Source organism: Dipodomys merriami, unplaced genomic scaffold (assembly GCF_024711535.1).
Source record: "Dipodomys merriami isolate MVZ:Mamm:240054 unplaced genomic scaffold, mDipMer1.0.p SCAF_22, whole genome shotgun sequence".
In the NCBI taxonomy this organism is placed as follows: Eukaryota; Metazoa; Chordata; class Mammalia; order Rodentia; family Heteromyidae; genus Dipodomys; species Dipodomys merriami.
Window position 1 is genome coordinate 8,813,520 of NW_027203604.1, and position 15,893 is coordinate 8,829,412.

At 45.1% G+C, this 15,893-nt stretch overlaps 1 protein-coding gene across 2 annotated transcripts in view; it reads right to left on the bottom strand.

Moving 5' to 3' along the window:
* The window catches only part of Ippk (inositol-pentakisphosphate 2-kinase), a 55,783-nt gene extending 42,835 nt beyond the window's left edge, over nt 1-12,948 (bottom strand). For both annotated transcript variants that reach the window (XM_070033274.1, XM_070033275.1), the window contains exons 1-3: nt 12,740-12,948; nt 3,673-3,720; nt 1,588-1,683 (exon numbers count right to left, since the gene is read on the bottom strand). In XM_070033274.1, the coding sequence (XP_069889375.1) occupies nt 1,588-1,683; nt 3,673-3,720; nt 12,740-12,820 (225 nt within the window). In that variant the 5' untranslated portion in view covers nt 12,821-12,948. The remainder of the gene's footprint in view (nt 1-1,587; nt 1,684-3,672; nt 3,721-12,739) is intronic.
* Nucleotides 12,949-15,893: the final 2,945 nt, after the last annotated feature.

Here is a 15,893-nt window from a genome sequence, read left to right on the forward strand (position 1 = left end):
CAACTCTGAGATTCTCTCTCACCCTAGTTAGATTGGCCAACATGATGAATTCAAAAAGCGCTGGAGAGGATGTGGAGAAAAAAGAACCCTATTGCACTGTTGGTGGGAATGTAAACTAGTACAACCACTCTGGACAGCAGTCTGGGGGTTCCTCAAATAACTAAACATAGATCTTCCCTATGACCCAGCCATAATACTCAGGAGCATCTACCCTGAACATCATGAACCAGAATACCAGAAAGACATGGCCACGTCCATGTTCATCGCCGCACTATTCACAATAGCCAAGATATGGAAACAGCCCAAATGCCCTACAATAGATAAAGGGATCAAAAACATGTGGTACTTATACACAATGAAATATTACACAGCCCTTAGAAAGAATATGTTATGGGGCTAGGAAGGTGGCTCAGTGGCAGAGCACTTGCCTTGCATGCATGAGGCCCTGGGTTCAATTCCTCAGCACCACATAAGCAAAAAGAAAAAAAGCCAGAAGTGGTGCTGTGGCTCAAGTGGTAGAGCACTAGCCTTGAGCTGAAGAGCTGTGGGACAGCACCCAGGCCCAGAGTTCAGGCCCCATGACGGGACCCCAAAAAAAGAAAGAAAGAATATGTTATTTTCAGGGAAATGGATGCTCTCATATGCAGAAGCTAGACCTAAAATATAAGAGGATATGATAAATTATACAGGACTCCAGGTATTTACACACAGCGAGGCTAAAGGAGGATATTCTTAGGGAAGGAACCTAAAGCCACAATGCCTCTGTGCCTATGAACATATAAAATAATGTTTATTGAAATGAATCCCAGGAAATGGAAACGAGGGTTGTTTTTCCTGTGTTTTTTCTTCTGTTGCTGGTGAAAATGGTATTGTCTTGTTTTTGCTTTTGGTGTTTTAGTTTCTTGGGGATTTTTTTTTGTCATGTTTGTTCATGTATCTATCTTTTTGGAAGGTATGGGGGACAGAGAAATGGAGAGACAAAGGGTGAACAAATGAAACAGTGGTATTCACTAGACATTATATTGAAAATGAACTATACAAATTGTGGGTGGGGGCAGGAAGGTAAAACTGGGAGAGATTGAGGGAAGAGGTGACATTTTTCAAAACATTACCTGACTTGCAAAATGGTAACCTCTCTGGATATCATCTCAATAATAAAAAAAAAATAATTTAACTGGGCAACTAGGCTCTACAGGATGAATCCAGTGACTTGGCCTATGTTCATGCTGTTGTGCCCCTCTCTACAAGGGTAGCAGCTTCTAGGGCAGGATCCAATGTGTTCCCTAACCCAAAGAAGGCACTCTAGGAGCAGAAGGCTAAGCTGTCCCTTTGGGCTCAAGGATGGCCGGATACCCACTTGAGTGTCTCACCAAACAGGAGCCTAGGGCAGAGCTGGATAACAGTGACAGAGTTCGCTCCAACTTCATGGTCCTCAACTGTTAGATGGCGCAACAGAGAGCAAGGCACCTGAAGACTCTGACTATTCAAGGGTTACCATTAAGCACAAAATTCCAATGACAACTGAGACACTGGTATGGTTAATATACGACCTTTCCATGAATTGAGATTTGAATAAAGATCACTTACCCCACAGTGAACACAGTGTTCCCCCAAGAACTCCTTCATGACATTTTTGCCAAAGTCCACAATGTTTTGCAGGTGCTGAAATATCTCTTCAGAGGTCTGCAAGAGACAAGCACAAGATACCCTCAGCATGAACCTCTGGTGTCCCTCTTCCTGCCACCAAGAGCACCACTGCCATCCAATACACCCACTGAGCAGATGACTGGAAAATTAAGTGTCTACTTTTAAATATAGAATAGTGTTTTCTTCCCAATCAGATGTTTTTAAAGGGTAAAAAGGCAGCCTCCCTAGCTAGCTTGGGAAGCTGAAAATGGCAGGATGTCAGCTCAAAGCCAGACTGAGTAGGAAAGTCCACAAGATTATCTCAATGAAGGGAAGTTAGACACAGTAGCGTCATAGTTAAGATTATAATAGTGTGCCTCTCTACTCAACTACAACTATAGGAACCCTAAAGTCAGCAGATAACAGTCCAGGTGTATACACAGTCCAGGTGTATACACAGCAGGAAGTGAAACCCTAAACCAGGCACCAGTGGCTCACACCTATAATCCGGGCTACTCAAGAGTCTGAGAACAAGGATCTCAGCTGAAAACCAGTCTGAGCAGGAAAGTCTGAGAGATTCCCATCTCCAATTAACTAGTAAAATGCCAAACTGGAAGAATAGCTCAAGTGGTAGAACACAAGTCATAAGCAAGAAAGCCAAGAGAAAGTTAAAAGTTCTGAGTTCAAGCCACAACACACACACACACACACACACACACACACACACACACACACACACACACACACACACACACACACACACACACACACACACACACACACACACACACACACACAGAGCAAAAAGACATAGCTTGGTGGTAGAGTACATACATAGCAGTACTCCAGTCTCAAGCCAGATGAGACATCCCAAAGGTGAAAAGCTTGAAGGGTCCAAGATGATGACTCCCAAGTGTGACAAAGGCTGGATTGGTAGAGCGGGCTTGCCCTGAGCTCATGGGGCCTTTTCAGGGCAAACCTAGAGGTACTCGCACCCAGCCTGGATTTGGGAAGGTCCCAGGACTGAATAGTCATCCCTAACGCTAGGGAAATCATTGCTTGTATCAAGTGGTGCCTCCTGCACACCAAAGCATTGTAAATGTGCTACAGCTCCCACAACAGGATCTCATCACAACTCAGCCTGACAGAAAGGCCTAGAATATGCTTGGTGGCCCTGCATGGCTATGTCATACCTTCTGACAAAAAGCCCATAAGACCAATAGGAGAATGACCACAAGTCCTGTGATCAAGCAGCTTTATTGCACTGTGCTACCTACATACTACATGGAGCAAATGCTCGCTGAAAAACGCTGCTTTAGTAGATGGTTGGAAGGTTCACCACCAAGGCAGCAGTTGTCCATAGTGGTTCATGGTACTGTACTTGGACAACTCAGCCAAAACAAACCTGATGATCTATCTGACCTTGCCCAGTGCGACATTTAACATAATATAGACCCTCTACTAGTGCCATACACTATTTTCACAAACACAATTCCACAGATGGGGAAACTGAGGCAGCAGAAACTGGGGAACTTGGCAAAACAAAGCCAAGACCTGGTCCTGTGTTCCTCACCACAAACTGAGCCCTCTGAGCAGGACCCACAGGCAGAGCAAGGGCAACTCCTGCTCAGTACATGCAGATCAACCATGGTGACACCCAGTGAGTGACATGTGGTGACACACAGGTGTCATATCAGGAATGGGAGCCTACCACTTTTTTTCTTTCTTCCTGTCATGGGGCCTGAACTCTAGGCCTGGGCGCTGTCCCTCAGCTCTTTAGCTCAAGGCTAGCACTCTACCACTTGAACCACAGTGCCACTTCTGGCTTTTTCTGCTTATGTGGTGCTGAAGAATGGAACCCAGAGCCTGATGCATGCAAGGCAAGCACTCTACCACTGAGCCACCTTCCCAGCCCCGAGCCTACCACTTTCTATCTGAATGTTTATGTCATACTTCAATTTACACAACTAGAATGCACAAGGAAAAAATTCCAAGTCTTCTTAAACAATGGCTATAATGATTGTGTGGCCATCCTGCCAATCTTACCTTCTTCCTATTTGGAGGAAACTTCAGAAAACGCAGCACCACACAGCGCTGTTGGAAAACAAAAGAAAAGTCTGATTAGTACTGGCTAACACCCAGACATGTGGTTCAACAGCTGGGCAGAAGGGGCCCAGCCATTACGGGAGCTCTCCAAGGGGAGACAAGGGTGGAGCCACTTCCAGAGAGCGTGGCACAGGGCAGCCAGGACAAGCTGTAGTCTTTGACCTACCTACCACTCCTAGATATTTATCTTATGAAAGAGAATTAAGGAAGCTCAAACAACATTAGCAACTGTACATATGACGACATAAGATGATGTTAAGTGAAATGAACCGCAAGACAGGGACACAAGTGGTTTTTTCTTTCTTGCTATTATTTTTAACGTACTTATAGTATACTATGTGATTTTTTTGTTTGTTTGTTTCTTTGGTATGTTCTTCCCCCATGGTATAATCCGTTTTCACTGTATTTGATGTTGTGCCCTGCATCTTGTATATACACTTTTCTAATTTGGGGAGGGGAAGGGAAATAACAAAATGCTTAAATAGGGATACAGGTTGACCCATTGTAACAATGAGATCTACAAAACACTATGTTGAAAACGAACTTTACAACTTGTTTGGAGGAGGGAGGGAGGAGTTGGGGAGGTGGGGAAGGAAGGGATAGTAGGGGAAAAACAAAGGAGGGGGTAGCAATGCTCGATAGGAAATGTACTCATTACCTTACTCATGTAACTGTAACCCCTCTGTACATTATTTTTACAATAAAAAATGTATTAAAAAAATTAGCAACTGTATGTAAGTAAGCAAGTTCTTATAACTCCTAAGGAAGGTCCTAGAAACGACTGGTCAGGCCCAATTACTTTGTGAAAATGAAATTAAACTCAAACAACTGAGCACTTTTCTATAGGTATACTTACACTTCAATTTTACATTTTTAAAGTAATTTTTAGCCATGTATGGTGGTAAACCCCTGTCATCCTAGCACCAAGGATGCTGAAGCAGGCGTATTTCAAGTTTAAGGCCAGCATGGGATACACAGCAACAAGATCTTGCCTAAATATATAATACTTACAAATAAAAATAACTAAAATTATGAAATGAAATATATGTATAAACTGTATGAAGCGGTCTGAAAGGACATTCAGGACGAGTTTAATAGCCTGTACAAGACAAAGAATAACAATTTTTTCAGTTTAATTATTCCAATGTATTAATATTTTCATATTATACACAATAGGAAGGCATATTTTAGCTGGGAGCCGGTGGCTCACACCTATAATCCTAGCTACTCAGGAAGCTGAGGTCTGAGGCTCGCAGTTCAAAGCCAGCCTAGGCAGAAGTCCCTGAGATTTTTAATCCCCAATAAGCCCCCAGAAAACCGGAAGTGGCGCTGTGGTTCAAGAGGTAGAGCGCTAGCCTTGAGCTGAAGAGCTGAGGGACAGCGCCCAGGCCCAGAGTTCAAGCCCCACAACCGACCAAAAAAAATTTAAAAAAGAATGCATATTTTATAGAAAGAAGAAGAATGTATGTGAGAGATACTCTAACAACATGTACAAAGGTGAGCGGCAGGAACTCTGGGGAGCACTTGAGCCACACAGGACTGACAGTAGGTCACAATGAAGAAGGCTTAGATTCTTGCTAGAAGTGGTCTTTTTGCTACACTGAGGCAGGAGGATCACAAGTTCAAGGGTAGCCTGGGCTACACAGAGACCTTACCTCAAAAAAACAGGAAAATTTATGGGCTGGGAAGGTGGCTCAGTGGTAGAGCGCTTGCCTTGCATGCATGAGGCCCTGGGTTCGATTCCTCAGCACCACATAAGCAAAAAGAAAAAAAGCCAGAAGTGGCACTGTGGCTCAAGTGGAAGAGCGCTAGCCTTGAGCTGAAGAGCTGAGGGACAGCGCCCAGGCCCAGAGTTCAGGCCCCATGACTGGACCAAAAAAAAAAAAAAAAACAGGAAAATTTATTTAAAAAAAAAAAAAAAAAAGGAGGTAAAGGGAAGACATTCTAGAACAAAAATGCCTGAGCAATAAAAGCTCTATAGAGAGAAAAAGCACCCCTTAGCAATGCAGCTACTGCTCCTAAAACCCAGTGGTCTTGGTTGGGACTTCCTAGTCCCATTCCAGCCATTGGTTCATTTATTTAGTTTTACCTTGGTTTTTGGTGGGGTTTTTTTGTTTTTGTTTTTTTGTTTTTTGTTTTTTTGTCAGTCATGGGGCTTGAACTCTGGGCTTAGGAGCTGTCCCTCTGCTCTTCAGCTCAAGGTGAGCTCTCTACCGCTTAAGCCACAACGCCACTTCCGGTTTTCTAGTGGGTTTTATTAGAGGTAAGAGTCTCACAGACTTTCCTGCCTGAGCTGGCCTTGAACCATGACCTTCAGATCTCAGCCTCCTGAGTAGCTAGGACTACAGGCATGAGCCACTGGCTCCTGGCTTTATTTTGTTATTTTTAAGAGACAGGGTTTCCCTATGTTTTCATGCTGACCTCAAACTCCTTAGTACAGTAAACCTTCTGCCTCAGCTCCCCAAGTGCTGGAACTCCACGGGATGGACTGAGTATGCCACTACCGGCCTTGCTTCCCCTACTTATTGAGGTCCCACTTCCAGTCAGTGCCAAGTGCTTGGTACATTGCTGGACAGCTACACTTCCTAAAATGAACCCTAGACTGCTAGCTGAGGTCCATGGGACACAACAAAGGTCAAGTCATATGGGTCATATGGAGCAGAGCTTTGAGGTGTGTCCAAATCCTAGAATAATGTCTCCACCTTCTAGTTGTCAGGCTCCTAGTGACTGCTGAGGTTCGAGTCAGGGAGTTGAGAGTATTGGCTAGAGAGCTGGTTCCCAACAGAGAGTATAGACAAAGGCCTTGCGAGGCCTTCTTGGACCACCCTCAAGTGGGTCCTCAGCCACCACCACATCCATGTACAGTGGCTCAGCTTCCGTATTACCCACAGGAAGTCTCCTTTCCCTTCCCATTAAAGAGCTAAAACTAGCTGAGCAAATCTAAATGTAGCAATGTGTACACATCAAGAGAAAATGCTTCCTCCACCCACTCCTTTATCATCCAAAAACTGTCACCAGAAACCCAATTACCACTCCCACAACTGCAGGGTGAGCTTTAAAGGTCAATCTAAATATCAGCACTCAGGATACTCTCAGGTTTGCCTGTCCCATATGACCTGTGCCAACCAGTCAGTACCAACTGCCTCTATCAGAGGAATAACTGGGCTGGGCCGGCTAGAGGGGTGTGGTAATTAGCTAATGCCAGACTAAAGCCCATCAAGGAAATTGCCTGGCAAACTCATGGTGACAGTATAAAGCAGGTGAAAAATCAACCCCATACCAACTCTCATTAGCCAGAAGATACATGAGTCCAAGAGGGACCCTAAGGTGGAAAGTCCAAAATAGAAATAGATAAACAGGATTTCTACCTACCCAACAAAGGCAACAAGTCATTAAGATTGGAAGGAAGGGCACCAAAGTATTAACAGAACTTATTTTCTAAGTGGGGAAGTGTTGGGAGAGTTTTACTTTCTTCCTCCTACTAGTCTTTACTAGTAGAAGGGCAGATAAAGGACGAAATATTTCATATTAAATAAAAGTAAAAGGCCACAAAAAACCAATACATTAAAAGAGACACCTGCTGATATGAAGCCTGAGGGAATGTTAGCTTTCAATTATTGTAACAAAATACCTGAGAAAATCAACTTAAAAAGAGAAAGGTTTATTTTGGTTCAGGTTCATAGGTATCAGTGCTAGACTTGCTTGGCCCTGTTGCTTTGGGGCCTGTGGCGACAAAGCACATTTATAGGGTACATGGCAGAGGAAGCCTATTCACCTCAGGCAGCTGGGAAACTTCACACCCACAAGTCCCAGAACAACACCCCAAGCACCCACACAATTTGCAGAAAGGATCTGAGCTCTCCTTAGAATCTCAAACAGAACAAGAGGAAATGAGCAGTTCTCCTCATGCTTTTAGTAAACATTCTTTGTTTGCAGGTCAATTAAATGGTAAAGAATTTCATGTCATCTCTATCAATAAAGAAAAACATTTACACATTAAGTATGGAAATATCACAATGAAACTCCTCTTCTCTGTATATTATACACTAATCTTTATTATTATTAATCTTTGTTATTATAGAGGTGATATACAGAGAAATTACAATTACATGAGTCAGGTAATGAGTGCATTTCCTTTCCTAAAGTGTCTTCTGTTCCCTCATTCTTTCCCAGTCCCTCCCTCCTGTCTCCACCCATGCATTTCAATAGTGTACTTTCATCAATGTCCATTGCTGCATTTTTTCACTTTTTTTCCCTTGAGTTCTGTACCCTACCCCTGTAACCTCCCCCAAAGATATACACATGAATAAACCATAATGTAAAGACAGAATCATCAAAAACTAAAAACTTTAAAAAAAAAGTCTCGTCTCCATATCTTGGTGTTTATTTCAGTGTGTATATTATTTTATATAAATATGAAGAGGCACTTAGCCATTGTGCCCTTGTGTTTCTCCCCTAAGAATATCCTCTTTTGGTCTCACTGTGTGTGAGTATCTAGAATCCTGTATAATTTGTCATATCCCAATGAGGTTTAGATCTAATTTCTGCATATGCACTGTTTGTCTCTCTGAGCTTACCTCACTTAACATGATTTGTTCTAGTTCCATCCACTTCCCTGCAAATGACATTATTTTATTCTAATGGCTGTGTAAAATTCCATTGTGTATAGGTACCTACCACATTTTTGGGACCCACTCATCTATTGTGGGGCATCTAGACTGTTTTCTTATCTTTTATTGTGAATTGTACAGAAATGAACGTGGATATGCAGGTGTCTTTATCATATTCTGGCTCATGATGTTCAGGGTAGATGCCCAGGAGTGGTATGAGTGGGTAATAGGGAAGGTCTATGTTTAGTTTTATATATACCCTGTTTTTTTAAGAAAGGAAAACATGGTCAAATATATTGTTTACAACTATAATAACAGAACAAGGAAATCTGAATTAGTGGAAGAGAGAGTGATGGAGGTGAGAGTGATTAGAATGTATTGTAAACATGTGTTGGAATGTTATCAATGAAGTCCCTTCTGTGTAACTGAAGCAAGCTCTTTATGTGAGTGTATATGTGAGAGAGAAAGAGAGAGAGAGAGAGATTGATTGATTGATTGATTGATTGATTGATTGGGGGAGGAGGGTCCCCTGGGGCTTCAACTCATAGCCTGAGCGTTGTCCCTGGGCATTTTTGCTTAAGGCTAATGCTCTACCACTTGAGCCACTGCTCCACTTCCAGTTGAGTTTTTTGTTTTTATTTTTGTTTTGGGAGGGTGGGAAGTAGTAAATTGGAGAAAAGAGTCTCATAGACTTTCATCTTGCCTACACTGGCTTTGAACTGTGATCCTGAGATCTCAAGTCTCCTGAGTAGCTAACATTACAGGCATAAACCACTAGCACCTAGATAAAGTAAACTCTTTTAATGATTAATTTTAAGAAGAAAAAAAATAGTAGCTTTAATGTTCTACCCTGAGGACAATGTAACCTATGGGGTTCAGTGTCCTGGATACCTGAGATTGAACAACAAACTTTCACAAGCCAACTCAAGAGCCAAACGCAACAGGCAGAGGTGGAGACAAGTGCCGACACCTGGGAAAGAAGGCAGCTAGTGGCATAAAAGGAGGCAATAGGTTCCAAGAACCTATGATGTGGCGCTAAAGTGAGGGCTACGTCTTCAGACATCTCCTCGTGGGAGCCTTGGACTCCAGAAAGCCATAAGAGGCAGTACAGTAGTCTATCAAGCTTATCAGAGAATCTGTATCAGATAGGCAGAGGAACCTGAGGTATTATGTCTGGGAAATGAACACACTACATAGCTATCTCAAACTAAGAGAGAACTTAGCCCAATGGTTAACACTGAAACTATCTGGGGCTGCCTCTAAGAATAGGGGTTGTAGAAAGCTGACTACAACCTGCCAGGGACACTGCTAAAATGCCTCTCTGTGACCTGGTCTGCTGTTTATCTTTCTGCTCATCCCAGCACACCCCATTCCCCTTCTGGAACTCAGAGGCAACATCTGCATCCCAAAGTCCCAATTCTTTCTTTCTCTCAGTCCCAGGTTACCCATGGCAAGGGCATCACCATGCTCCAGTGGCCAATCCAGATGCCCCCACCTAGTCCCTTGCCCCCTGTAGGATGGCAGTGTGCTTGTGTATCAGGTGCTGCTTAGAAGGGAAGGCATACAGGGGCCCTTTCTAAGGGCTTCTCAACTCTGAGAGTGACGGTGATCTCACAAAAAAAATGAGCATCTTCCTATGTGATAAGACTTGGCAAAGGACTAGAAGGTCTAGGAAGCTGAGAAGTGGGGTGTACCTGCTTCCACACTTGACTCCATAAGTAGAAGAAAGCCAGGCGCCGGTGGCTCACACCTGTAATCCTAGCTACTCAGGAGGCTGAGATCTGAGGATCATAGTTCAAAGCCAGCCCGGGCAGGAAAGTCCATGAGACTCTTATCTCCAATAAACCACCAGAAAACTGGAAGTGGCACTGTAGCTCAAGTGGTAGAGCGCTAGCCTTGAGCTGAAATGCTGAGGGACAGCACTCAGGCCCCGAGTTCAAGCCCCACGTACGACCCAAAAAAAAAAAAAAAGAAGTAGAAGAGCCATGAACATACCCAGTGTCCAAGAAGCAGGGAGTCCTCCAAGTCTCACTCAACTACTCTCTACCCCATTCCCATATGTATCTTCTCTCCTTGGACACAATTGCCCCTGAAAAACTGCCTTCCTGGGGCTTCCTCTATCCTCTTGGTATACAACCTGAGAAAACATGCCAGTAGGCATACACACTGAAGGCCCACGCAATTGCAAAGGCTTCCAGCTGTTCAACACTCAGCACAATACAGTTTATCTACTATCAGCCACAGGTGTGAAACAATTCTTTATGAGACTTTGCAGTGATAAACTTCCATTTCAAATGGTGAACTAAAACCACCACCAAGCGGGAATGTATTTTTGTTGGTTTTGGTGCTGATGATGGGGCATGAACTCAGGGCTTTGTGCCTCATGCTTCACTTTCTCCTTCAAGGCTGATGCCCTGCCACATGAGCCCCATCTTCACTTCTGGGTTTTTGCTGTTTAATTGTTAATAAAAATTCTCAGGAATAGCAACAGGGCTGACTTCAAACTTCAGTTCCCCAAATCTTAGCTAGAATTACAGGTGTGAACCACCAAGACCCGGCCAAAAAAGAGCAAATTTAATTCAAAACAAGTAATAAGGGCTAGGGAGTAGAGTTCAGTACTAGAGCACTTACCTAGTGTGCTTGAGGCCCTGGGTTTAAGCCCCAGCAAAGTAGCAGTAATACTAATAGTAGGAGTAATAATAATAGCAGCATGGGTCCAGGACAGCCTGATGGCTCAAAGTTTTAAACTGTAAAAATAAAAGAAACATTGGGCTGGGAAGGTGGCTCAGTGGTAGAGTGCTTGCCTTGCATGCATGAGGCCCTGGGTTCAATTCCTCAGCACCACATAAGCAGAAAAAGCCGGAAGTGGTGCTGTGGCTCAAGTGGTAGAGTGCTAGCCTTGAGCTGAAGAGCTGAGGGACAGGGCCCAGGCCCAGAGCTCAGGCCCCATGACTGGCATAAATAAATTTATATATATATATATATATATATATATATATATATATATATATATATATAAACACAACTACAATGATTGGAACTATGGTGAGCAGCCATCCTGGGAGGGGCTAGGCTGCCCTGAAGAGGCCTGCTCAGGGAAGGGAGTAGATTATTTGACTACTGGAAATGTAGAGAGGGTGAGAACAATCAAGTGCTAGTCTGTCAAAGCCTCTGCTCTTTCAACACTAAATGTCTTTTTGCTCCAATCTGGAAGTTTCATTAGCTCCTAATAAAAGCCTTACATTAGCCTTGTTCATTATAAATTCACCCAAAAATCTTAAGTGGAGCCTGATTGATTTCTTTAGTTCCCTGCCTGTACTTAATGGTTACTAAAGTACAAAGGTAGAACCTATGGGCCAGTTTACACAATAGCTTAACAACTACATTACCTGTGCATCCCTGAAGAGCTGTTGGAAAGGGGCAGGGCTTTCATCTCTAATTCTACAAGAATCACCAGTTCAAGTGGATGATAGTTATCACTTGCCAAACATAAGTTACCCACTGATATTTTAGGCAATTCTACCAAGTGCATTCTAATCCTCACTCCATTTTCCAAATGCAGTCACTGAATTGAGCCTCCACTAATCCGTGGTAGAACCAGGAATCATCCCAGCTCCCTTTGCTTCTAACTCAATCTAACCACTCCCTCTGTGACAGTCCTTCCCTCCTACTCCCCCAGCCCACCACATTCCTGAGAGGTTGTATCAGACTGCAAGACCTCAAAAGAAATCTAGGGCTGCACACAAATCCACATGCTCCTTCCTCTTCTTGGGTTCACCTCCGTGGGAGTCATTGAAGTTTCTCAAAGTCTTATCCCATTAAATTAAAAAGGGGAAACCCTATATTTTGCAAAGATTCCGGGGGCGAGGCTGTGGGCAGTGCCCCGTTATTATTAACAACAGAAGCCGAAAGAACAGCAGTTCCGTGGTCGGAGCGACAGCATCTCCAGCACTTCCCCCAGTGCTGCCTGGACCCTGGTCCTTTCAGTCCACCGCGGCCTCACAGGCGAGCACCCGGGGAGGTGGCTGTACGACAAGAGGTCGCGTGGCACCGACGGGGCGTGGAAGGGGGAGATCAGAATCGACCCTGGGATGTAGGAGAGCACGGGGGGAGGGGATAGAGGACCGAAGAGTGAGGAGGGCTCTAGGAGGGACGGAGGGCCAATGGGAAAATAGGGCACTAAGTGGAAGACGGGACAGTGGACCGAGCACAGAGGTAGGGGCAAGCAGAGGAAGAGAGATGGTTACTAAGGGATAGTGGGGAAATAACGGGGAATGTTACTGGAGTGAGGCCGAGCTAGGCTAAGAAGGTGCTGGGGGCCGGGGGTGGGGGGGGAGAACCCACGGACCCGGCATGTCGGGTGAGGCCCGGAACCACACCGCCCGACAGCCGCTCACCTGCGCGTGAGCCACCACCAGGCTCTTGTTGCCTTCGCCGTGATACCTCCATTCATTCTCATCCATCTTCCCCTCTTCCATGCCCCGGCGCAGCCCTGGAGCCTCACTGGCCAGGACGCGGGGATGCGAGCTGGGGGCCGCCCGCCTCGCCGGGGTGCAGCCGCCGAGACCTGGAAAGCAGCGCCTGTCAGCCGCCCACTGCGCTCTACTCCGCCTGGGCGACTGGTAGGCGCGGGCCGCCGGAAGCCACGCCCCCAGGGGCTGCCATGGCCGAACCGGGCAACTTCCGGGTTCCCACCCACTTCACCTCCATTGACCGTGGCGGTAGATGGGCGGGAGGTCATCTTAGGTGCTGGCAGAGTGACTCACTTCCGGTGCGCGGTCCCGGGAATCGGAAGGGAGGTTTCCGGACTTGGCGCCGGATGTGAGGCCGACGGGAGGACCCGGCGGCTGCTCGGCGCCCGGCGTTGGTGGGAGGTGTGCGGTATCGACGACCGACAATCTTGGGTCCCGGGCTGCCCCACCGGGCGATCGCAGCGAGATGCTAGGATAGAAGTTGACTCTTCGCATGCTCATGAAGCAGAGCCACACCAGGTCCAAGGAAATAAACATAGTGTAGACTCTCCGCGCGGGGAAACGGGACCCGCGGGCGAGGCGAGGGTTCCTGTCGGGACGCTTTGGCCGGGGGACCCTCTAGTGATTCAGCCGGGAAGCGAGACTCGCACGTCGGTGAGCCGGAGACTCAGGGGCCTCCGTTTACCTCCTGGTTCGGGAAAGAAGAATGCATGGGATCAGCTTTCCGGAACCCTCCGCCTCAGGACCACTTTATTGCTCTTAAAAGCTAAGGGGCGCAAAGGCTTTTGCTGGTGTAGGTTATGGCTTCCAGTAGTATATTCTTAGTTAAAGCGAAGTATTTGAAAACATTTTCCATTTAAAAATAAGCACCTAAGCCTGGCGTTGATGACACATCTGTTAATCCTAGCTACTCAGGAAAGTACTGAGACTCTTCAATTAAGCAACAGAAAAGCCGGAAGTGGAACTGTGGCAGAGCGCTAAGCCTGAGCAAAAAAAAACTCAAGGACATCATCCAGTCGCCTGAGTTTAAGCCCCACAATCTGAAAAATAAACACTTAGCAGTGTGTCCTGTCTGTGTGCTGGCACTGGGGCTTGAACCTAAGCTAAGGCCTGGGTGCTCTCCCATAGTCTTTTTGACCAAGGCTGGCCCTTGAGTCACACCTCCAATTGTGCCTTTTGCTTTTTCCTTTATTTTTTACTGCTTAACTGAATATGATTCTCATGGACTTTTCTTCCCAGAATGATTTGGAACCTCAAGTCTCAGCCCTCTTGAGTAGCTAGGAATCCAAGCATGAGCCACTAGGGCCCATTTTCACATATATTTTAATAGCTATAACACACAAGAAAAAGAAAAGCCGGGAGCCGGTGGCTCATGCATGTAATCCTAGCTACTCAGGAGGCTGAGGTCAAAGCCAGCCCAGGCAGGAAAGTCCGTGAGACTCTTATCTCCAATAAACCACTAGAAAACCAGAAGTAGCGCTGTGGCTCAAGCGGTAGAACGCTCACCTTGAGTTGAAGAGCACAGGGACAGCGCCCAAGCCCAGAGTGCAAGCCCCACAACCGACCAAAAAAAGAAAAAGAAAACAGAGTTTTACATTGCAACTCTTCAAAACTCTGGCTTAATGAGACATCACTCTCACATTTGCTCCTGCATTCGCTGAATATTGCTGCAGTACTGAATATTGCTTTAGTTAATATGTATCAACAAAATTTAGCCTATTGTAGGTATATGGTTCATAAAGGAACAGGATCAAACTTTGAGAAAGACTAACTTGGAGTACCACTGGGCACCTGGCCAGGCTTTGGGAATAGTAAATTGAGGCCAGTGAGTCAGCAGAGTGAACTGACAGCTTTAAGCATTTCTTTCCCCATCAACACTTAGACCCACAGGGGAGGTATTGGGAGGTTGTTGAAGATCTTTCCAGGAATGGTTGAAAAATAGAAATAGCCACCCCTATAAGTAAGTAGATGTATGTGTGTGTGTGTGAGAGAGAGAGAGAGAGAGAAAGAGAGAAGGCAGGTACACACTGATTAGATGATCTTAGGGATCACAAAATCCAGGCCTTCCCACACCCTATAAGGCCAGGTGATCCTGAATATAGCTGAGATTGTGTTTGTCAGCTCCCTGAGAAAGTGTGAGGTTCCTGAGAGTTGTGTGTGGTCAGAATCAACACTACAGTAAAAAATTACAATATTTCCAGGCTGGGAAGGTGGCTCAGTGGTAGAGCACTTGCCTTGCATGCATGAGGCCCTGGGTTCAATTCCTCAGCACCGCATAAGCAGAAAAAGCCAGAAGTGGTGTTGTGGCTCAAGTGGTAGAGTGCTAACCTTGAACTTAGAGCTGAGGGACAGCACCCAGGCCCAGAGTTCAGGCCCACAGCTAACAAAAAATAAAAAAAAATTTAAAAATTACAGTATTTCCTTGAGGAAACCTTGAAACGGAACTTGCGAATTGACTTTTTGGTGGATGAGGTGGGGTGTATTATCACTGACACTACTTAGAATTACCACTATCTGATGATTGTAAAAGGATTGCATTGTGATTTTCTGACTGATTTTAAATTCACTTACAGTGCTCACATAAATCCTCCTCACCTTGATACATACACCACTTGTAGAGTTAGAATCTTTTCTGTAAAATTGGTTACTAGACATAAGCATCACCATTTTAAGTGTAGCCACCATCTTACAAGAAAACTTAATTAAGCCACATTTTGTTAATATGAATTGTTTTTCTAGAGGCTGGAGGCATGACTCAAGTGGTAGAGTGCCAGCTGAGGAAGAACTGCTTTTCTGACAAGTTCCAGCTTAGGCCAGGTTCCACAAATTTAGTTGGTTGCTCAGATAAGCATTTAACCACTTTCAAACTAGCCAATCACAATAACGTAAACTTAAGTGCTGACCAATCAAAACAAGGGGCAGTAACTCAGAGATAACCTGAGTGGGCTGCCCACTTGCTTACTTAGCTTCCTATCTGGTATGCCCTTCTATAGAAGTGAAGTCTTGCTTTACCAATCCTGTCAAGTTGGTGTCTTTATATTCTACATGACACCTCAAAATCCCGAGACATTTCCAACAC